The sequence below is a fragment of the Octopus sinensis genome, linkage group LG3, assembly GCF_006345805.1.
Source record: "Octopus sinensis linkage group LG3, ASM634580v1, whole genome shotgun sequence".
Lineage (NCBI taxonomy): Eukaryota > Metazoa > Mollusca > Cephalopoda > Octopoda > Octopodidae > Octopus > Octopus sinensis.
The window spans coordinates 139640831-139665536 of record NC_042999.1 but is presented as its reverse complement, the minus strand read 5'-3'; the positions used below and the strand labels follow the sequence as shown (position 1 = coordinate 139665536).

Sequence of the window (24706 nt, the reverse complement as noted above, 5' to 3'; positions counted from 1 at the left end):
CCAGCGTCCCACTACTGAGCCGCAGTCGGACGGCATGGGCTTGCTTCTCTAGGTGCCGAGTAGCAAACCCACTGACTTTTCCGGGTTAATCCTCGCTCCCGTCACCGTTTCGTATTTTCTTAGTGTCTCGCCTATCATCTGGATGTGTTTTTCGCTCGACAGTATGACGGTGACATCGTCCGCATATGCCGACACGCTCGTCCCGCAACCCAGTTCCCATGGGATGCCCCTCAGTGTCGCCAGCTTCCGCAGTAGCGGCTCGAGAGTCAATACATACAGAAGCGCCGACAGGGGACACCCCTGACGGACCGAACGCGTGATGTCAAACGGTTTCGACAGGTGGCCGTTCGCCCGAATCACCGATCGGATGCCGCTATACAAGGCAGCGATCCAACCGCGGAAGACGGGACCGAAGCCAGCCGCCAAGTACCGATGGTCGACCCTATCGAAGGCTTTAGACTGATCCAAATTGATCAGCGCCCCACCCATGTCAGAATCCTTAACTACCCTGTCCACAATGTAGCGCATCAGATGGAGATTGTCATGTATGGTTCTGCCCGGCACGGTGCATGTTTGCGCCCTGTCGACCAGTTTACCAATGACAAGCGCCAACCTCTCGGCTATTACTTTTTCAAATCTGCGTTGAGCAGAGTGATGGGCCTGAAATTATCTATAAAATTCCCCTTGTTTGGGTCTTTCTTCAGCAACGTCACTGCACCTCGGCTCACGAAACCAGGGATTCTCTCGTTTTGTTGCCAGTTGCAGTAGACTGATGCCAAGAGGTCGCCAAACAAGTCTGGCATTTGACAATACAGCTCGTAGGGTAAACCATCCAATCCAGGCGACTTATCACTCGCGCAGCCCGCACGTCAGCGGCTGTGATGGGACTTTCACAACACTCCGCTTCTTTTGCCGAGAGCCGCGGCAGGTCGGTCAGGTAGGCACTGAAATCCATCCCGCGTTCCGACCCACCACTCGCACAAAACAGTCGAGCAAAGTGCTGTTGAAAGGCCTCACACATCCTTTCGGGTTCGAGTAAACTGCATCCCTGTTGATCTATTAGAGACCGAATGGTGGCTCTGTTGCCACGCTGCGCCTCCGCTACCCGGGCCTCTCGCACAGCTTCGTTCCTTAAGGCACGCATTTTAGCTCTGACGACACAACCTTCGTGCTTGGCGTTGAGGTATTGGTCGAGGGCCATCCTCGCAGCCAGCACGTTGGTTGTGCTGCCAGTGGTAAGTGCCTCTTCTAGTTTCTTAACCAGGTCTCCCTCTACTCTATTTCGATCTATCGCTAATTCCTTGCTAAACCTAATTGATTCCGATTTTATTGCCATTTTCAGGGCGAACCACCAGCGGTTGTTAACGACGGCTCCCGCCAGCGCCCTCTTAATTAGCTCGCTAATCCGGTTCTTGTAAACCTGTCGCGCTAAGAGCGACGTGTTCAATTTCCAGTAACCGGGACCCTGTCTATGTGTCTTATCTAAGTCGAGCGTACACGTCACAAATTTGTGATCTGTGTAGCTGACTATTTTAAATTGTGGACATCCTACACTATCCCTATCCGCTGTCCTGCATAGAATTCTATCTAGATAAGATCTCGACGATCCGACACGGTTTGTCCAAGTCCACGTTCGGATGGTGGAGTCGGAACCTGTCAGACAAATGGAAACGTCTGAGTAGGTCTTTGAGGCACTTACACCCCCTTCTATTCCTATCCATTCCCACATAATCTATATGCGTGTCCAAGGTAGCGTTCCAATCCCCCACTAACAGTAAAGGTCTAGACGTACCCAGGAAAACCTCTAGACGTCTGAAGAAATCCGCCCGACCCGTTAAGGACGGTGCATAAACTGCCATCAGACAGAATGCACACACATTTCTGCCATCCACGTCCAAGACAACCAACCTAGGAATATTGTTCTTACTTTTACATTTAGATTCTTTCGAAAAAGCACCACGGTACCTCCACCACCCATGTTCGGCAGACAGGGAGAAAAATAAATGTCAAATTGGTCGCCAAACATGCACGCGAGGACCCGCGGCTTGCTGAGTCTGGTTTCACTGATAGCTACCATATCCACGTTCAGTGACTTGATGTTGTTTAGAAGGTAACCTTGTTTCCAAGCCGATGCCAAGCCACGCGCATTCACACAACCTAATTTAAGCATAATTGACGTTTAAGAAATTTGTGTTTCACACACTACACTGGAAGAGACAAGAGGCAAGAGGGAAGGTGACTTACTCATTTCGAAAGTTTCAGTTTTTTCTTCATCTTTTGTAGTGTCTTTGCGGAGGTGTTTGAATAGTTTTTTTGAGAGGTATTTTTGAAACCCCCCAACCGCATTTTGAAATATGGTTTTCAGTGTATGGTGTTGTGTTTGTGTTATGTGTACAATTCTTATGTGTTTCGGTGGAGTGGTGCGTGGATGATTGTCTTAAAGTCATCTTCGCAGATGTTCGTGTTGGATGCAATGTAATCCATTAGTTTTTTATTGTCCGTGTCTATTGCTGTTAGTTGTGTGTGTGGTTTTGCGGGGTGATTGATTTTTTTTCATTGTCTAAGGGGATGCTGTCCGAAGTTAAATATCTCCCTGCTTTACTTACTTGTTTGGTGGGCTTTTTTGGTCTTTTCCTTTTACCCCCTGTGGCTATTTGCCATTCCGTCGAACTTTCGTCGTTGGACGACGAATCAGAAGGGGGTAAAGGCAAAGCGTTTGGATCTATATGTGTGTTTGTAGAAGGTGTTGTTGTTTTGTGTGCTGTTTGTGTTGTTGGGGTATTAGGGGCAGAATTTGTCTTTTCGTCATTGTTATTTGTTTTTTTGGTTGTTGTTCTTGGTGCTGGTGTTGGTCTGTCTTCTGATGTTGGTGGTGATGTTGTTTCTTTTGTTGGTTGTGATGTCGGAGGTAATTCTCTTCTTGGTGATGTGGTTGGTGAGGGGGAAACAGTTTTTGTATCGTCCGCTGTTTTTCCTGTCTTTTGGGTTGAAGGTGGTGTGGGTAGCACGGGTCTCCTTCCAGGTTTGGGGAGTGGTTGCTGTTGCCTATTTCTGACAGCAGTTGGGCACTCATATCTAAGGTGTGCCTCACTGTTGCATAAATAGCATCTTGGCCTCCTGTCCTCCACCACTACATACAATTTTTGACCTTTTGCCAGTTGAACACTGGTTGGTAAATTGTTTATTGCTTCTTGGGAGATTTGAAGCAATATTTCGAGTTTTTTTACCAGTCCAGCTTTCCTATGGAATATCAGCTATTTCTAAAATATCTGCTTCTTCTATATCGAAGCAGATGGCCGATACCAGCCACTAGGTATTCACTACTGGCGGCACATTGTATATTGTAACTTTCGTAACTCTGCGTAACTTTCGTAACCATTGTTACCTGGCCTGTGCGCAGAGTAAGGGTTGAAAACTTTTTTGCTAGTTCTTCCGTATGAAAGCGAACTTGCACGGTAGCAAATTTACTTCCCCAATTCACATAATTTCGGAATTTCCACACGGAAGAGAGGCACTTTTCAATTTTTCCTTTAAGTAGGCTTTCTGGTCTTTTTGTTTTGGTGTTGAGTATTCTGTAAATGATGGTCTTCTTTTGTGTTTCTTCTATGGAATATTTAAATGCATTGTGTCACCTTCTTTGGTGAGCAAGGACTTTGTGTCTTGTATTTGTTGGTGAGTAAATTTTAGGATTCTTCTTTTCGGTCGTATGGCTTCCACGAAATTGTTTTTTGTGGAGGTGGTGGTGGTGGTGATGTTTGTGGCAGAGTCGTTCGTAGTAGTAGATAACTGTGAAGTAGGGTTGTTTACCAGTTTTTGAGTGGAGGTCGCGATGTTAGCGTTCATGCTCACATCTGTGTTCGTGTTGTTTTTCCCCATTTCCCCTGCTTTATGAAATTGTGGTGAAAGCAGTATGGGGAACTCAACGTCGTAAGCGTTGTCAAGGAGGGTGTCGGTGTTGGTAGAATCATTGGTTGCGGTGACAGGGATTGGCCTTGCGACCTTGGTTTTGTTGTTGTTGTTAGTGGTATCGTTAGCAGAGGTAGCAGAAGCTGCCATGGTGGTGGTGTCGGTGTTGATGGTGGAATCATTGGTGGCGGTGACGGTGCTTGGCCTTGCGACCTTTGTTATGTAGTTGTTGCTGTTGTCGATGCTGATGGTGGTGTTAGTAGCGTTCAAACTGTCAAGTTCAGCGCATGGTGACAGGGAATCCTGCTTTTTTGTTTTGGCGTCACGCTTGACTTGCGCCTTAGCCTCGTAGTGACCAGTAGCCATTTTTGAAAATAAAAATGGCTAAAATACAACACGAGGCCTATGAGAATTTTAAAAATTTTGCCCACAAGGGACGAAATTTTGTGTAGATATTAATCAAGGTTTGCAGTGGATGTTGTTACACAACTTTTAAACACAAAATATTTGACAATAAACACTTTTGAACGTACAAAATGACCAACTTACTTGGAGCCCATTTGGCTTGCGTCTGTCTGTCCAGAGATAGATAGATAGATAAATACATAAATACATAAAAATAGAACAGGCATAGACAAGAATAGGTACGCACGTACGTACAACCCATTAGCTTTCTTCTACTTCATTTGACAAGACACAGACACGTGCTTTCACGGAAACAGCCGAATTGAAGTGTTTTGATTCTGTCGAGTCATATCAAAAGAATACAGAAGAAAAAAAATTGTTGAGAATCACTGATTTAAACAGACTAATAATCTCGGGAACTAGTGACGATCTGCTTCAGCAAAAATCAGTTCATGATTTGGTCTTTAGCCAGCAAACCCTGCCTTTCGTCAGTAAGTCGTGCCAGCTTTTTTCTGGCGAATCTTAGCCTATTCTTGACCAGTAGTTCCTTTCTCTCTTCATCAGTCATCGCCTTCCTCCTTTTCGCCATTCTTAGCCTTTCGTTCATGATGTGCGAAGTAAGTTTGTTTTTCATAAAGAAAACACGAATTCTAAAGTTTCGAATATGGCCATTCTACGGAGAGAGGTAGATAATTCACATATTTGAAGTAAGAGCTAAAGTGTAAATAATCTGAATGTCATTTGAAGTCGTGAAATCATCGTGGGCGGCCGCAGGAATTTAAAGTTCCGATTTAGAATATTTTCCAGGCTAAAAAGTAAATAATAAATAAAAGGGCGTAACTTCGGTATAAGTACCGGTGTAAGTAGTGTTTTTTTTTATATATGGGGGGGGGGGTTCTGTTATCTTCAGAAATGTAAACAAAGTCACGTGTGTACTTATACTGAAGGATCGCCAAAGTGGCAACTGTTAAAATATTTATTATATAACTAAGTACTACGGTACTACTAATTAAAATATGAATTTACCAAGATTGTTTTATTCTGAAAGTGTGGAAAGGTGAGTTTGTTTTTTTCACGCATCTCACCAACTCAGCAAAGTGTTGATAGTAAGCAACGAAATTGACCTGAAATAGATCGTAAAAAGAAAGGTTAACAGTTGGTCAGCAATAGGATAATATCTCGAAATGTAACCCTACAAATTCTTTTTTCTTTTTTTTTTAATGATTGTCGTTCAGTCCCAAGTCAACTATGACCAGGAGGTCTATGATCTGAAACATTCAGGGTAAGGATCGTTCCATCTTTTAAGAAGTATAGGCTTATAATAGGTTTACTTAATATAAAGCATCCTTTCCTTATTTAAGAAGGTAGGATGTGATTTGAAGGAAATTTAAAAGAGATTGGTATTACCGGCTGATGTAATAAGAGAACAAAACTGTTTTCTGTAATAATCTACTGTAGACTTTTAACAGTGAAAAATGCGGAAAAGTTTTTTAGTGGATCAAGCGAATAGCTCTGCACCGTTAGATTGTTACAATAACAAGTCAAGTCCTTGAGAGTATAAATTACATTTGTTGTAAAAGATTTGACATCGGTAAAGGCAGACACTAGTAAAATAAAATAAAAAAAGAAGTATATAAAAATTTATCACCCACATTCAAAGTGGAGGTACACGCTAAATATTTGGACAAGATGAGCAGAAAAAGACATGAGATGTCTGCCGAGGAGAGAGAGCAGGAGAGAACGAAAGATAGACAACGAAGGGCCAAGAAAAAGCAAGCGATGTCTCCTGAAGAAAGGACAGAGCGATTAGCCAAGGAAAGGCAAAGAATTGCCAGAATAAGACAGGCGATGTCTGTTGAAAAAAGACAGGAGGTACGAGACAAGGAAAGGCTAAGAATGGCGAAAAGGAGGAAGGCGATGACTGATGAAGAGAGAAAGGAACTACTGGTCAAGAATAGGCTAAGATTCGCCAGAAAAAAGCTGGCACGACTTACTGACGAAGGGCAGGGTTTGCTGGCTAAAGACCAAAAGAGGAAGATGAGAAGGAAACAGATGACCAGGAATGAGAACGCTAGAAATCAGCAAAGAATGTTTGTAAGTATATACAGGTGAATCAGCTCTCATCCGTTGAGGTGTTGTAAATATTTAATAACTTATTGACTCAGCTCCACATTACTTACAGTTTCATAGATGCAGATACATGCCTATATCTTCAGATGTACAGAGGCAGAATAAAAATGTGTGTGTGTGTCGAGATTGACGAGTTTACAAGTTATATAACCGAATTAACTTCTCATTTTTGGTGTAAGTGGCTGAGTTTTCCAGATATACTTGTAACTTTAAGCAGGGCTGCAATTGAAACCTTTAACATAACTCCAGTTAAGGTTTGGGGGGAAAAAACCTAGATAGTAAAGATATCGTTTGAAATAGAAATAGCTGTATTTTACTTAGCTTTATACGTAGAACGAATGCTGGCAAACGTGGTACTGTAGGTAAATTTGTTATGAAATATGAAAGCAAATCGTATTTTTCGTTATGAAGTCTATCTTTTACGTCTTTTAACTTGTACCAACCAGTATTCAGGAATATTTTCTGTAGAGTTAGGAAAATTGTGTGCTGCAATATGAGAAGTTCATTGATCATCCAACTCTTTAGCATTCAGATATCTCTGTCAAATATAATGCTTCTTTATTCACATTGTTTTGAAATAATCATGCATTATCTCATAGCTTTGAGATTTTGATGATGTGATTAATTTTAGAATGACATTGAATGGTAGGTATGAGGCGTGTAGGACAAAAGCCCCATAGTGAAAGTGGACAAAAGCCCCACGGTTACATTTTTCGATTATTCGTTTTTTTTTTCCTTTCACCTTTTACTGCGGCTATGTTGTGGCACCAACTTGAAGAATTTTTAGTCGGATGAAACAACCCCAGAAATTTTTAAATGATTTTCAACCAGCGCATGAAGTTAAGACTAGAAGGTATCTTCACATGCTAGAAATAACAGCCAAATCTCTTGAAATTTTTTATGACCCCTTACTTGTTTCAGTCATTGGACTGCAGCCAAGCTGAGGCACCAGCTTCAAGAATTTTTGGTCGCAGAAAAATCAGCATTTTAAAATATGTATTTAAAGTCTTTTTTCTTCTCTCAGCACTTACAGATTAATGAGAATAAGTTGGCCTTTTGAACTTTCTGCGGCTGTTGAAAGTCTCACAGAAGGCTAGTCACTCATGTACTTTTATCGTTAGCCCAAATAGGGAGATGGGTGTTTCTCTATAAAAATGACAAATTCTGGTTTTTGTTAGGAAAAAAAAAAGTCAGTGACATGTGTAATATTTACTTGCATTTTATGTATGTGTCTATATAGTCATTCAAACGTACTTATTGTTTTTATGTTTCTACACATTTCTTGAAGTAAATACTTTCCCTTCTGTTGGAATTCAGACAATATGTACGCTGATTAGTAATGAGTCTTGTGTTCTGTTATTCTATTATTGATGCTATGGTTGATTTATTTTCAGTTTCGAACTTTGAAATTATTCTAAAAACGAGGGACATAATTGACACACACGGAGCATACCATTGTGAGAGGCATAGATGTTTTGACACCGTTTTTCGATTGAATATAGTTTGTTTACTTAAAAATTGGAATTTTGGAAAATAACTTTGGCGATGTTACGGTATAAGTACCGGTGTACTTCCGGAAGTACCGGATACATCTCAAAAAAGTGTTTTTTTATATATGGGGTGGGGGGTTAGGGTTAGGGGTGTGAGAAAAGGGTTTCTGTTATCTTCAGAAATGTAAACAAAGTCACGTGTGTACCTATACCGAAGCATCGCCAAAAATTTGTAACATTTGGCTGTTATTGCTAACATATCTAGAGACCTAGGTTCAACTGCGTGCTGGTTGAAAATCATTTAAAAATGATTCTGGGGTCGATACACCCGCCTAAAAATTCTTTAAGGCAGTGACCCAGCATGGCTGCAGTTCAGTGACTGAAGCAAGTAAAAAGATTTTTAGAAAATAAAAAAAAAGGAGGAATAACCAAAATATATAACGGTGGGGGGGGGGTATAAAGTTTTCAAGCGATTTGGGTGTTATTTCTAGCATGTTGAGAGACTTTTCAGGTTTAACTTAATGCGCTGGTTTAAAATCATCTAAAAAAAAATTTGGGGGTCGATACAGTTAACTGAAAATTCCTCAAGGTGGTGTCCCAGCATAGCCGCAGTTTATTAACTGCAACAAGTAAAAAGAAAAACAAAAATGAATTATATCACAGAAGTGGTATTGATCAAGCTTAAAAAGAAATTCTGGGATCCATACAGCCATCTAAATATTCTTCAGGGTGGCGTCCCAGCATTGTTAAGTAGAAAAAGTTTTAAAAAATTCTGGGGTCAATACATTCAACAGAAAATTCTAAAAACGAAAAATATAATCGTGGGGCTTTTGTCTGAACCCCGGTATGAGAGGCTGGATGTGACCAGTGTTAACATAAAAAAGGTAAAATATTTGAGATAGATATGGCTGGTTTAAATGCTAAAGCATTAGACTACTTGCTGACACAGTAGATGTATGGAAAACGAACAGCTACTGAAATGGTAGATGTAAGCTATATACTGGGATCTAATATCTTTAACTTAGCAATAATTTCATCTTCACTAAATAGAAAAACCTTTTACTTACTTGAATTCCACTAGGAATTTCAAAAAGTTTAAAATCTTCTAACATGGCTTTCATCATCAAAAATTAAATTTTGTAAATATGCTGTTGTCTTTCTCCCAAAGTAAACACCGTTAATGTTTTTGTAATTACTTTATGTTCTTCAGTAATTACGTAATGTTCTTCAGTAATTCATCTTCAATAAATTTTTTATTTTTAATTGTGATTTTTGTATTCTAATGATATTAGACAAGGAGAATGTAAATTGAAATGCTCAGATTGAAATACAACATTCAGCAAATTCACCTTCTATACACACATCTTTATCTTTAGTATGTGCTTCTTTTGTAGCACCTACTGATGATAAAGTCATATGTGCTTGGTTCTATTCTGGCAACATCAACTTTATCAACTTTTCATTCACTTTGAAAATAAAGTATTCAATTATTCTGCTATCATTGTAATAACTGTTTCTCAAGAAAACCACTTTGTTTAGGCATTTTGTGTTGACTTGATGCAACAATTCCTTGAATAAGTCTCCTATAGTGTACTGCTGCTGTGAATGAAGTAACTCTTCTTCTTCTTCGTCTTCTTCCAATCAAGATTCACGCCATTAGCCACAAAGAATAATCTCTAATTCGAGCCTACTCTAAGCTACTAAGAATGCGTGTGGCAACTTGAAGATCCACCCACCACATGTGATAGACTGGCAGTTGCACGGACGCGAAAGCTACGTTGTTATCCTCATTCCGTAAACGGTGGCTTTTAACGGGTGGAGGGCTGAACCATCCTGGGGTACAGAGGATTTGCAATCTAGACTAGGGTCTGAAAGTTTTCCACACCATAGTGGGTTACACCATGGTTCCTCTGCTTTGTGGCAGAAGTAGGAAGAAAGAGAGAAAGTTGTGGTGAAAGAGTACAGCAGGGTTCATTCCCCCCTCCCCCCGCTAGAGTCTCATGGAGCTTAGGTGCTTTTGCTCAATAGAAATTCACAATGCCCAGTATCAAAACTGCGTTCTTACGACCGCAAGTCCACTGCCCTAACTGCTGGGCCATTGTGCCTCCACTGAAGTAACTCTTGTCTCTAGGAGAACATGACAACATGGTTAGTATCCAGGGTGAGTGGTGTATCCTATTACGAAAATAGAAGACATTATCTTTTGAAAATTTGTGAAATCTATTTTTAGTGCCTATCATGGAAGAACAATTATTACTTGTGAATCCTATAATATTTTCTTAAGGCATCTGTCTTTCATGCAAGGTTGCATTGTAAAGACATGGAGCCATTCCATTTCCAATAACTACAGTATCTAACAATGTATTTGTGACATTATGTTTATCCAAATCAAAAATTTCACACCTATAGTCAAAATTTGGACATCTGAAAAGTCTGTATTTTCATCAATTATGATAGTAAACTTTTGCATCTAACTTTTATCACTATTTTTTCAGGAAAGATTGTCATCCTGAATAACATGAAAGTTTTCTTCTTTTCATTGATAATTTTTCATATATCTATTTTTCTATCTTATCCACCTCTCTTTATAATGCTTAATTTCTTTTCTTCCATATCTCAGCAAAAATTTTACTACTTTCTTCTACCTCTTTGCTGTGTGACAGAAAGAGATGAACTCCACAAAAGGGCCATATGATTTGGCTTATTATATATTCCCACTGCAAAATATAGCATTTTTATACATAAAGTATCAAACTTTAGTGACAATTTATGAATGAATAAATATATTTTTTACCTTTCAATGGATATTTCCATGAGGTTTCTTGGAATAAATAATTTTTTGTTTTAATTTAGTTGTAATATTTAAAAATCTCTCTCTCTATATATAATAAGCCAAATCTTCCTGTCCACAAATCTTTGTGAGAGGATGATCAGTATTAGTAAAAGGAATGTTTTTTCTCGCTAATTACATTTTGCTGTGCGTTATCTAAAGGTGCATTCATACATCTATAAACCCAAGACTATTCAATAGTTCAAGGACAATAACTGTGTAGAAATTAAGAGGTATAGAAAATTCTACTAAAAGAGGTAATCTCTGAAAAGCTGAAAATGGAGGATATAAACAGCACCATTTTGTCATAACTAAAGTAATTTTGTATTCATTTTAAAATTGTCTTTTAGTATAATAATAATAATAATAAACAGTTAACAAATGAATATTATTAAATTTTTAGATTCCTAGGTAACTTTTCAGACTCTATATTTACTAATTTAGTTTCAAGTTAGAGGTAGTCTTGTTTTGTGAATTATTTAGTGACCTCATTAGTGTCAGTGGCATGTAAAAAGTACTCAGTACACTCAGTCAAGTTGTTGGTGTTAGGAAAGGCATCCACTCATAGAAACCATGCTAAAACAGACATTGGAGCCTGGTGCTATCCTCTGCCAAACTGTCCAGTCTATGCCAGCATAGAAAATGGACATTAAACAATTATTATGATGAATTTTTTACATAAGTTGAAGCAATTTTATAAAATCTGATGTTTCTGTGTTTAGTAACTGTCCTGTTATTATTTTCATTTAATGTTTCTTTCTGGGAACAATATTTCTTAGATCTGTTAATAAACCTTATGTTCCTTTATAAATGCTTTCTTTCTAAAGATTTTTCATGAGTGAGTGGATGAAATAATTATGAAAGACATTTCTTACTATTATACACTTTTTATCTACTGCTTTTATGTGACATAGCTTCATTTAGAATTGGAGAGGCTGGTTAGGTCAATAATCACCACTTTTAAATTCATTACAAAGCAAACTATTCTTTATGATACTCATGTATCTCTTTATACTTTCAGGCAGAATTGTCAAATCAATGTTATTCGGAAGAATCAATGAAGCAACAATATACAGAGCAGGTGCAGACTGATGATCAACTGTTTGATGCTGATAAGTATGTTGCAACTGAAATTATTCTGATGATTGAATTTGCATTTTCACCCATAAAATTATTCTGAAGTAAATTATAATCTTTTATTTCAGACACATGATTAACACTCAGGTATCTCAGATAATTGCAAATTCTCTTCAAATTGCTTCCCAAATGCCAGTCCAACAGTGTATGGATGTTGCTCAGTCAGCACAGATACCTGTACCCAAACCAAATGGTGTTAGGAAGCCTTGGCATCAGAGGAAAAGAATACTTGCTGTTGCTGATCATCAGCTCCATGTCATGTCCAACCTGGCAGCACTGTGGAAAAGTAAAAAATTGTGTGATGCTAGTATTGGTAATGGTTCATCAACTGTAATGGTAAGTGTTTTGTCTTGACATTTAAAATGCTTATCTCTTTTTCTATTTGACTCATCATAATTTTCAAAATGTAACTGTTCAAAATATCTCAAGTATACACATCTTTCAAGAAGCTTTGTTTTCATGCCAGAGATGATGGTTAAAATTATTAATTTTTACTGATCTTTATTTTTAGCAATGTTTGGATTTTCTTAATGACAAACATCTTGTTTATTAGTTAATATTTTGCAAAGTAAAAGTAAAGTTTATTTTATACCAACATTGATGTTCTTTTCTGGTCTTTCACTAATTCATGATCTTTTTCCTCAAGTCCTGCTTCATTTTCTATTTGTATATCCAATCCACCTCTTTTTATAAAACTCTCTTTTCCACTTCTCTCAGCACAGTCACTGCTTTATCTACTTATTTCATCATGATAGCTTTTTACCTGCCTATATTGTAGAGCTGTTTCTTTCTTTATTGCACATCTTTTCTTTTACTCACACTATCTCTTCCTCTCTCACTCTTTCATCTCTCCCTATATTTCACTGTTGGCTACACCTGATTGTCAGACTAGCTAACTAACTGGTAGCTATTTCTCTATTTGTCTGACATGTATCTATTTTTCTATCTCATCCACCTCTCTTTATAATGCTTAATTTCTTTTCTTCCATATCTCCCAGCAAAATTTTACTACTTTCTTCTACCTCTTTGTTGTGTGACAGAAAGAGATGAACCCCACAAAAAAGCCATATGATTTGGCTTATTATATATATAGAGAGAGATTAATTAAATATCCTAGTGGAATAAATGAAGTTTGAATCAAGTTTCTCACTGCAAAATATAGCATTTTTATACATAAAGTATCAGAAACTTTAGTGACAATTTATGAATGAATAAATATATTTTTTACCTTTCAATTGATATTTCCATGAAGTTTCTTGGAATAAATAATTTTTTGTTTTAATTGAGTTGTAATATTTAAAAATGTTTTGCAATTCAATTATTAGATGGCTAAAAAAATTTCTCATTATTTTCTGTATTTCAGGTACATAAAGTTATTCTATCTGCTGTGTGTCCAAAACTATTGTCAGTATTTAGTACAAATATTTCCTCTCAGAAGTTTCTCCAAATAAACTTTCCAGAAGAAGTTAGTACACAAGCTTTAAATGCATTTGCAGAATACATGTACAATGGATATTTAGATCTTGATCCAGATATTTTACAGCAATTAAAAATCATTGCAAAACAATTAGAAATGAAAAAATTTGAAGAAATGTGTGATAACAATCTTATAAACAAAATAAACCAACCGTCGACTGATCTTAGGCAGAACCAGACACAAGCCGGTCTGCCAGTTCCAACCAATATTACAGTGCCAACAGTTCAACCATCTCTGCCTTCATCATCCATCACATCAGTTACATCTCAATCTACTCCATCTTTCATTACACAAGTCATTGATGTTAAACAAGAGATATGTGAGGCTGCATTAGCACAAGTTAAAAATGGTACTGCTGGTGTCATTGAACAGGAATCTGAAATTGACTCATTGGATGCTAATACATATGGTGACTGCTCAAATGATTCTGATTTTGTTCTCAGAGTGAAAACTGAACCTGTAGGGCTTGATAATGAGAAATATGGTCAACTGAACAATGAGGCTTACATATCCACTCCAGTTTCAAGCAATACAGTATCACATGTGATATATGGACCAACATGTAAATTAAAGTCTAATGTATTTGAAGGCTCTATAGTTTCTGACTTACCTCCTGTGTCATGCATTGAAGAGAAAAGGTCTTCCCAGTCTATTTCCATACAAAATGATGCATCTAAAATGCTACACCGAAGTATAGCAACTATCCAGTCAATTGAGAACATTATGACATCTGGTAGTAATGAAGGTGTCTATCCTGTAAGACTTTTTACAGCAGGAAGGGACAACGTACCATTATGTACACAACATACAAATCTTAAACATGTAGGTTTATATGAAGCAGATGATCTTATGTGATAGAGAAAATGACTAAATAACCTTTCATGTGCAGGTATGGCTGTGATGTTAAGATATTCGTTTTACAAAATTGTGGTTCTGAGTTTGTTTCCATTGCTCTGCATTTTCAGTTTCTTGTGAGGGAAAGTTAGTCGATGGAAACTTTGTATCAGTAGGTGATGATGAAATTGCAGTGTGAACAGAAATGCCTTGTGATTCTGTCATGGGCTTTTATGTTCATCTGCACTTAGGATCATCTTTGGTGTAAAGGGATGCTAGGAGGAAATGCAGTGTCAGCCTAGTAGAGATTTGAATTTGGAATGTGAAATATTACAAAGCATTTTGTCCAATATTCCAAAGATGTTTCCACTCACTTCTACACACCTCATAACTTTATCACCACTATTTCATCTCTTCCCAGCTTCCCCCAATCATTGTGACTTCAATATGTAACTATGTAGCTCCTCTACAGTATGATAGTTTAACCCTTCATCTTACATAAAACCATCCTCTCCTTAGAATTTGTAGTCTTGCCAGCTGCATGGTGACCTCGCTAGTGTTGGTGACATGAAAATAGCACCCAGTATAGTTTGTATTGTTTAGCATTAGGAAGGATATCCAGGAGTAGGAACCATGCCAAAGAAGACACTGGAACAGAATGTAATCTTTAGACTCATTGTATACAGTCAAACTGTCCAACTCATTCCAATAGGAACAAAAGTGTTAAATGATGATATATATATATATATGAGTGTGTGTGTATATATGAGGGTCAATGGCTTGGTGACTGGGATAAACTTAATACTGCAACTTTATAAATCACTATCCTGAAAAAAATGGAAACCATAATCAAGATATTCTTAACCAATCCTTTGATGACATATCTTAGATAGCAGGGTTGTCTATAACTGTAATGGAGGCTCTCATTAAGTTAGAAAGTTAACTTCTCTACTGCTTTCAATTGAAAGGCTATCACTCATTGTCAAGCACACACACACTCTCTCTCTCCCCCCTTCCTGACTTTGAAGTTGAGTGAGAGTGTTTCTGTGTTTACCAATACAAAATGGTTGTGAATGGTGTCTTGCGATAAAATAAGTAGATGACTTAAATAAATGCTGGAGTTGATATTATTAATAAAACCTTTGGAAGGAATCCACCAGTAGAGTCATATGACCACAAACAGTTATTGGGTCTAGTAAAAGAATATATATAAAAGAACACTGCTTTCTATCAATTTGCTGTTACACTAAACAACATGCAGTCCTACGTAGGATGATACTTTATCTTCAGTGCACAAGTGTCAGCTATAAACAGCATAAACCCCTTATGCCAGATATACAATGCTTCTGTGAACAAGGACTGTGAGAACCCTCTTCTATGGGAACATGCTAACCAAGTTTCTTTCAACAACTCAAAGACTCAATCACTCATTACACATATCAAGGAAACAGTTTTGTACCCAATCTTCCTATTTTTGTGAACAAAACGTAAACACCTAAAACTCTTGCGGTCACTATAAATGTGCTTTCAGTTAGACAAAGAAAAAGTATGGGAGTAATACAGGGAAGTAATAATCTGAATGGAATTACTTAAGTTTTGCACATATTTGATTTTCATGATATTTGGTGTGTCAACAGAAATTGTATATTTGATTCAAGGCAGCAATTCAAATGATCAGAAAACATTTATATGTAAATAAATATAAAGAAACCGACATTTGTTTTTTATAAGCATCAAAATGTATATTGTACAATACAAACAAGAAGATGATATTTTTTCAAATGCAGAATTACTGTTAGAACAGCAGAAACACTGGATAAATTAACCTTACAAAACAGAAAAATTTGTCATCAAGCAGCCGTGGAAATCAGAACTCTAGTTGAGTGCTTTACTATTAGGCTAAACTGCCCACTAACAAATTCATTAGCAAATTTAGACGCTAAATAGCTAATTGAACAGCTACATATATATAAATGTAAGCAAATCAACATTTGTTTTTTATAAGCATTCGAAAAATATTTTCTTATTTGTATGGCACAATACACATTTTGACGCTTATAAAAAAGAAACAGTAGTTTGTTTATATTTATATACAGATTGTTGTTCTATTACCTATTTCACATCTAAATTTGCATATGAATTTGCCAGCAGGCAGTTGAGCTTAATGATAAAGCAGTCAGTGAGAGTCCTAGAGACTGTGGGTTCGAGTCCCATGGCTGTTTGTTGACAAATTTCCGTTTTGTAAGGATAATTTACCAAATATTTCTGCTGTCCTAATGGCAATTCCATGTCAAAAAAAGATATCATCTTCTTGATTATTTTATGAACAATATTAGCATGACAACCAGTCTCTGGTAAGATAGCCTTATGTATAAATGGTACTGATGATATTTTTGTATTTGATATAAATTTAAATAAAATTATAACAGTATAAATTTGTATTAAATTGTTTATTTTAATATAAAAAAGATCATCATCCTCATTTAATGCCTGTTTTCGATGCTAGCATGGGTTGGACACCTTGACAAGAACTGGTAAGGCCAGGGGATGCACCGAGTACGGAAATCTGTTTTGGCTTGGTTTCTATGGCTGGATGTCCTTCCTAACACTAACCCTTCTAATGCTTAGAATTTACAACATTATAAAATATATTATGAAAGCTTAATGGCTCTAATATTAGGGTGCTAGGTCTCTGACTACATTATTGTGGGTGGAAACGGAATTCTACAGCCAATGTGTTGCTCCAGAGTGCCTGACAAATAAAACATTTTCTACTCTTATGTTATGGTTATTAGTAAGAAGAGTATTTATCAGTAAAAACAATTACACTAATAAAAAAAACAGTTTGGCCATACAAAATGGCAATAACAAAGAAAACTAAGTAAAATTTGAATTGAATTGTCAAGTCTTGTTTCTAGTTTTCTATTTACAAAATTGAATATTTCATTTCCTTCGTTTTCTAAATTTTCCCATAAAAAATAGAAAATAATTAAACAAAATCCCCAAACCATTGGTCATTGCGTCCATGTGTCTAACATTATTTTCAATGATTTGTATGCTCAGTAGCCTCCACTGATTAACAAAAGGATGGATATACTTGGAAAATTTAATCTTAACCATTGATGTCTTCATTTATAATCTTAACTCCTTATTAATCTATCAATCCTTTCCAAACATAGAAAATGGTGTACTAAATTTTTCTAAATAAGGACAATTTTCATAGTCTTTATTTTCTGAAAGACTATCCATGTTTTCTTCTTGATGGGAAATTGAAAGGGTCAGTCACTGGCTCATGGTTTCTGTAAGAAAATGACTGCTGGCTATTTAGGAAATCAAATATTGAAGTATGAGATGATCCTAACTACAGGTTCTGGAAGGTTGATCTAAATTCTAAAAGTTGAATGCAGAAAGATTCTCTTCAGATTGTAGATTTTGACAAAGACTTTCAGTTGCACATAGTACCTGTACCTCAGGAATATGGATTTATTAGGAGGAGAAAATTCTCAGTCCTCTTGTGATTGTGCCAACAATGTTATATGGTGCAGAGAGGTGGAAAGGAGACGTCTAGATGTGTTAGAGATGAGATGTCTGAGGGCTATGATGTGTGTGATATGGATGGATAGGATGAGGAAGTGCGATGATGAGCAGGAATGAATGAAAAACTAACAACCAAATTGGATAGATGAATGATGAGGTGGTTTGGCCACATGGAGAGGAAGAAGAGCAGATGGTAAGGAGGGTGATGAAAGCTGAAATGGTAGGCAGCAGAACCAGAGGCAGACCTCTGTGAGGATAGATGGAGTGAGAAAAGTTCTTGTAGTTAGAGGTGTTGGAGTGTTAGAGGCAAGAGAGTTTATAAATGATAGGAAAGTTTGGAGAGTGTTTGTAGATGGATAAGTGAATTTTGATGTTGCTCAAAAGTGTACAGTGGGTGTAAACCAGCATAAGCTGTCAGGCCCCACTGCTGATATTGGAGGTTGTGTTCTACGCCTTGACCCAAGCATAGAATGGGACTTGCCCCTTTGAGCTGGGAAATAAATGGAATGCTTGGTGTGTGTCTTGCTGTGGCTACCCACTCCTGAAAAATAAAAAAATGGGGAATAGGCCTCAGTATATGTATGTACCCGAATTTAAAAGGGCAAACTTTGTTGCATTCCATGTCATGTTGAATCTCCCTGAGAACTATGTTATACATGCACAGGTGTAAGTGTGTGATAAGAATCTTGCTTCTAAACCACATGGTTCTGGGTTCAGTTTCACTGTGTGGCACCTTGGGCAAGTATCTTCTACAATAGCCTTGGGCTGACCAAAGCCTTGTGAGTGGATTTGGTAGACAGAAATTGAGTATAAATATTTACTTAAATATAAATAATTTCAAATCCATTGACGTTAAATAATATTTTACTGAAATTTGAAGCTTTGCTCAGCCGAGATATCATCATCATTGATGTTTATCCGAGGCTAGTTGAAAAAGCTAATTCAATAAGTAAGAAGAGTTATCGAACTTGGAGTCTCTGAAAACGAATATTTCAGCGACTGTTGTCCCTTCTCGGGTAGGTTTAATTTATTTCCTTCACTTTGCTATTATGAAATACTCGAAAATCGTTTAATGTGGTTCTATTATTTTCACATCTTAAATAGCATAATTCTTTTGTTTCCTCCGAGTCATCCATATTTTTTACTTGCCATAACTGGTTAATCATGCCTGCCGTGCTTTAGTGAATAATATTTATATCATGTAACTATCTTCTACATAGATGTGATGCTATATCTTAATTATATATACTGCATAGAAAATCTAGAAAAACTCGGCATTACGCACAATACGTTTTTTAAAATATTAGCAAAGAAAAACTCTGTAATCGAATTGTTTCTTATAACAAACTTTCTGGGAATAAAATACGAAGCCTTAGGGACTTTATAAAAACAAAAATTAATAATAATTTATCAACGTGCTTCAATGAAACACGAAACTAACGTAGTGTATTTGGTACTACTAGCGAAGCGAACAGCGGTCCCGGTGCTGCGCGCAGTCGCGCATCCGCGCTAGCTAGTCATAAGTAGTAGATCCTACAACGACTTGCGCGTATGCAAATGAATAGATTCGCGATACATGTTTGTATCGCACGTGCACGATACATGTTGGTGAACGAAGTAAATAAAACGCAAAGTAAATAATTTTCGATTTATTACTTGCTGTGACACTCTTCTGCCAACGTTTCATTCGAGTACATTCTGTTCTCTTGATAGGTGCTTTGCTCACGCAGACTTTTTGTTTGTATTTTTGCTCTTTTTAAACTCCCATTTTAATCTAAAATTCGATTTTTTACACCATATAAGCATCTTCGCACGCTTCAGGACTTAACATGAGATGCATGATATTGTCTAATGGCTGTTCATCGATTGACATAGTGAAATTTATCAGACAGGTGCTATAAATCATTGATTTAAATATAATTAAGAACCTTTTGTCACTCTTTTGTAGTATATTTTACGATATGCCAAACCGAAAACGCTCAAATCTTTCTGATAAGCGAAATAGAACCCGTAAAATGCAAAGAAGGAAGGCCCGTGCACAGGTACGTTTTTTTGCCTAAATATTACATTTTTTCGTTGAAATATTGCTGAACTTGCTCTTTTTCCGTTCCGTTATTTAAAACTTGAAACCTGGCTGACCATTTGAATCTAAGGAATTTCTCTGATCTATTCATTTTCATTCAATGTTGTAAATTGGACTTTTTGTTTTAATGCTATTTCCATACATCAGTGTAAACTTTATATACCTTCCCTGATGTAGTCTTTTTGTTTACTCTTTCCCAATTAGGCTACTTCTCTTGCTATTCAACAACAAAACCTCCTTTTGGAGAAAATCCTAGGGCCAAGTGAACCCATTCCAAGCCAAAGCTTCTGTCTCAATGTTGTGGTTCGTTTTTTTTTTCATTTAAACTCTTCTATTCAGCATATTTTCATAATCATAATATTTAAAATGAAACGGCCCATTTACAAGTAACCTAAAATGTGCAAATGTGATATCTCCATTGACTTACAATATTACCCAGACATTTTTATACATACAATTCATTACTATTTCTGGGTCTTTTTGGTTTGAATGGCAGTTTTTCTAGCGGTGTCATATGCAATTGTCACCCATAATTATGACCCTAGTATCGATCTATTGCATTTCAATCTGTTTTAGGGTTAGGGTGGGGGCGGTATCTTGTTTTCTTCACAAATGTAAATAAACCCAATCTGTTGTTTAAACGAGGGACATATTCATACGGCACAGAATAGACGTCATCGATTGGTTGAAATTGCAGAAATTGAAAAAAAAAACAAAACAAATATCTTACAAACTATAGAATTTTCTCAATAAAGCCAAGAGAAAAAGATGTTTTATAAACACATTCTACCAGTATACGAAGTTTAAAAGTGTTTAGTTACGTGGAAATTATTTTAAAAAACTGCCGTTCAAACCGAAAAGATCCCTATTTCTACCATCTAATCTATTATTGCCATAAAAACAGCGGCTGCAATGTTTACATCAGAACTTAATTATTCAAATCTGTTAAACATTCATGAAAAATCGAGTTTGTGTCAATATTTACGACGTTTTCTTGGACAATTTGTTTAGTAAAATAACTGTTTGTTGGACTGCCTACCAAATATCCATAATATTTGCAGCTTATCTTGGTATTGAACACATACTAGGTGATTGCTAAAACTTAACACATTAATTTTGCCATTGCTTTATTTTCGTTTAATTATACTTTTTAATACATAACATTAAAGCCATGGCAGTGAATGTATTCCTGTCGATCTAAAAATAATTATTACTTATAAGTCACACATTTTATTCTTTATCAAAAAAAATTAATTGCACAATTTGTTCGAATTATGACTTGATTTTTCTGTTTTTTTTTTTTTTAATTTAAGAAGTATACCAGACTTGACTATCCAAAAATACAATCTACTACTATTACATTGGCTTTACCATATAATCATTAGCTATACCATTTTGAATGATGCTATCCGTCTCTACAGGGTCTTCCTTCTGAGGAAACGCCGCAATCAGTGGAATTTCCTGTTGCTGAACAAAATGATAGTTCGACCCTTTCATGCATCGAAGAGAGTAATGAGGCATGTGAGCGTTGCCCCTTCTCCTAATCCACCAGGCAATCACGAAGAAGCGAGACTTCTGCTGCCAGAGAATCACGTCTTTCTGCCCAGCGCGAAAGGGATCGATTCACCCGTATGACTGAGAATTAGGAGGCCAGGAAGATTCGTTTGCAGGACCAGCAACGTTGAAGACAACAACGGCATCGTCCAGAACAAAATTTTTGGTTGATGGTAGGTTTCAACTACGATCCTACTTATGACTGCGCGAGCCGACGTTTCTATAGGACAGATGGATCAAGTCTGCAAATACTGCGGGGCGAAAAAGTGGAGAGGGGAGACTCCAGGTCTCTGCTGTTCCGGGGGCAAAGTTCATCTTGAGGCACTGGCTGCTCCTCCCAAAATAATCCAGGACCTCACCAGTGACTCTGACCATGGAAAGCTGTTTCGAAAGTGTTTATAGAGATACAACTCATGTTTTTCGATGATGTCTTTTGGTGTGAGTGACAGCTGAATAACAAGGACAAACACTGACAACACTGAGGTTGCCAGCACTTCTCAAACCACTGTTACAAGGCCCAAAGAAAAGCTTTTTACTTTCCAAATTCATGGTCAATGTTACCACAAAATTGGGAGCCTTCTCCCACAATCAGGAGAGGAGCCACGATTTATGCAGGTTTTCTTCATGGGTGGACATGAGCAAGAACTTTCTCATAGATGCAGCAAAAACCCTCCTTTAAGTCGCAATATCATTGCAGAGCTTCAAACAATGCTTCACTACAGCCACCCTTATGTCCGTGAGCTAAAAACTGCTGCAGAGTTTTTGAACTCAAGACCTGAGATGAAATTAGTCTTCAAACTCAAGCTTAATCTCCTGATGTCCTTGCTGAAGAAGGAGAAAATCTACAGTCCTCTTAATGCCTGGATGTACATTGTGGAATGGCGGAAGCGGGGCCTTCCGTATGCACATATTCTTATTTGGTGCAAAGAAAAAATTAGACCTGCAGACATTGATAGTTATCAGTGCTGAGCTTCCAGATCCCACCGTTGATCCAGAGCTTCATAACATTGTTTTCACCAATCTTTTGCACAGACCTTGTGTTCCTCTCAACCCCAGAAAAGCATGCATGGAGAATAACAAATGCAGCAAGCATTATCCCAAAGACTTCGTGAGCACAGCTTGCACCAGAACCCACAGCTATCCCATTTATCGGTGGCGCGCTCCTGATTTCGGTGGCATTGCAGTTCAGGTAAGGAGAGACGGTGTCACTTACTTCGTTGACAACTGCTGGGTTGTGCCCTACAGCCCCCTGCTCGCAAAAATCTTCAAAGCACACATCAACGTTGAGAGCTGCACCTCTGTCAGAAGCATCAAATACATATCCAAATACATCAACAAGGGTGGTGATTGGCATCAGCGGTGGCATGAATCAAAATGACGAAATCCAGCAATATGTCATGGGGTGATACATTTCTTCCAATGTGGCGGCTTGGAGGATTTTCGGTTTTGACATTTACGAGTTCATTGATGTTCATTTGGAGAATGGGCAGCGCACCTATTTCACGGAGCGGAATGCCCAAATTGTCGCTCAACAGCTGCTGGAGACAAAACTTATGGCATTCTTCAAACTTTGCTCCTGAGATGCATTTGCTGCAACACTTCTCTATGACGATGTACCAGTTTACTATACATGGTCAAAGAAATCACATAGTCGAAGGAAAAATGGAGATGTCGATAATTGGCCCGGTGTAAAGAGAAGTGATGCAATCGGACGTCTTTTCACTGTTCATCCACGTGCACAAGAGTGCTTCTTCTTGAGAACCCTACTGCATCAAGTTAGAGGACCCAAGTCATTTGCTGACCTCAGAATGTTTGACAGCACAATTTGTCCCACTTACTGGGAGGTGTGTGTGAGGCACGGACTTCTTGAAGACGACAATCATCTGTACCTGGCGTTGAGGCTGCTGATTGTAAACTGTCAAAACAAAGGCGGCGATTGTTTTGCAGTATGTTACGATTTTGCGATGTCAGCGAACCCCTCCAACTGTGGGAGGCACACAAAGACAGCATGTCAGAAGATATTTTGCGAAGACTGCATGCACGCGAATACAACGATGAGATCTACTATGAGGCTCTACTTGATATCGACAGACGTCTCAGAGCTGCTGGATTAGATGGTGTTTGTCATTTCGGTATTCCAAGCCCTGTCTACAGAGATGGCGTTTTAGATTCAGAATACATTTCTGAATTGGACTATAACATTGAAGAGTTGACTGAAATGGTGGCTCGAGATGAACCAAAACTTTTGCCTGAACAGCAACTTGCATACAACTGAATTTTCACCAGTGCCGTTTCAAATGAAGGCATGCTTTTCTTTTTGGATGCACCTGATGGCACAGGTAAAACTTTTGCCATCAACCTTCTCCTCGCAAATCTGCGAAAAGACAGGAGAATTGCTTTGGCAGTTGCATCAAGCAGAATTGCTGCAACTTTGTTGCATAGGGGTCGCACAGCACATTCAGCCTTCAAATTTCCCTTGGATATTGCAAAGAAAGAGAATCCATCTTGCGAAATAGATCGAGGCACGCCAAGAGGTAAACTCCTTTCCGATTGCTGTCTAATTATTTGGGATGAGGCAACAATGAGCAATAAGTCGGCTTCTGAGGCTTTGGATTGAGCTCTCAAGGACTTGCGTCGAAATCCAAGACTTATGGGTGGAGCAACAGTTATTTTGGCTGGAGATTTCCGGCAAACCCTTCCTGTCATCACTGGGGGCACACAAGCAGATGAAGTGAAAGCATGCATCACATCGTCTTACCTTTGGCGTCATGTTGAAAAACTTCACCTCACCACCAACATGAGAGTACATTTGCAATGGGACGCAGATACTGAAGTATTCTGCAGACAATTACTCGATGTTGGAAACGGAACTGCAACTGCAATCGATGCAGACCATATTAGTCTTCTCTTCGGAAATTTTGTTGAAAGTATTGATGATTTAATTTTGGTAGTTTTTCCTGATCTTGAAGCTCAATTTCATGATTCCAACTGGCTGCAAGGTAGAGCCATTTTAGCCCCACACAATGCAAATGTCGACGCCATTAATCAAAATCTCCTCAACCATATTCCTGGGAACGAACACTCATTCAAGTCCATCAACACTACAAACAACGCTGATGATGCTGTCAACTATCCCACCGAATTCCTCAACACGTTACAAATTTCTGGACTTCCACCTCATGACCTCCGACTCAAAGTTGGCACTCCAGTTATGCTGCTTCGAAACATCGACCCACCAGAACTGTGCAACGGGACGAGACTTATCATCAAAGATATTGGCACTCGCATTCTCACAACAGTCATTCTAAGCGGGCCATCTGCAG

The 24706-nt window shown here is 37.9% G+C and overlaps 2 protein-coding genes across 6 annotated transcripts in view; both read left to right on the top strand.

Annotated features, from left to right (window-relative positions):
* LOC115209901 overlaps positions 1-14834 on the top strand; it is a 49872-nt gene extending 35038 nt beyond the window's left edge. For 4 of the 5 annotated variants that reach the window (XM_036501410.1, XM_036501408.1, XM_036501412.1 and 1 more), the window contains 3 exons: positions 11783-11877; positions 11967-12234; positions 13262-14834. In XM_036501410.1, coding sequence (XP_036357303.1) covers positions 11783-11877; positions 11967-12234; positions 13262-14230 — 1332 coding nt within the window. In that variant the 3' untranslated portion in view covers positions 14231-14834. Of the gene's footprint in view, positions 1-5814; positions 6406-11782; positions 11878-11966; positions 12235-13261 lie in introns of those variants that run through there. The other variant, XM_029778487.2, reaches the window with a different exon arrangement.
* Positions 14835-18727: 3893 nt separating this feature from the next.
* Positions 18728-24706, top strand: part of LOC115209898 — a 46865-nt gene continuing 40886 nt past the window's right edge. The window contains exons 1-3 of the mRNA XM_036501402.1: positions 18728-18762; positions 19695-19788; positions 20034-20132. Coding sequence (XP_036357295.1) covers positions 19708-19788; positions 20034-20132 — 180 coding nt within the window. The 5' untranslated portion in view covers positions 18728-18762; positions 19695-19707. The remainder of the gene's footprint in view (positions 18763-19694; positions 19789-20033; positions 20133-24706) is intronic.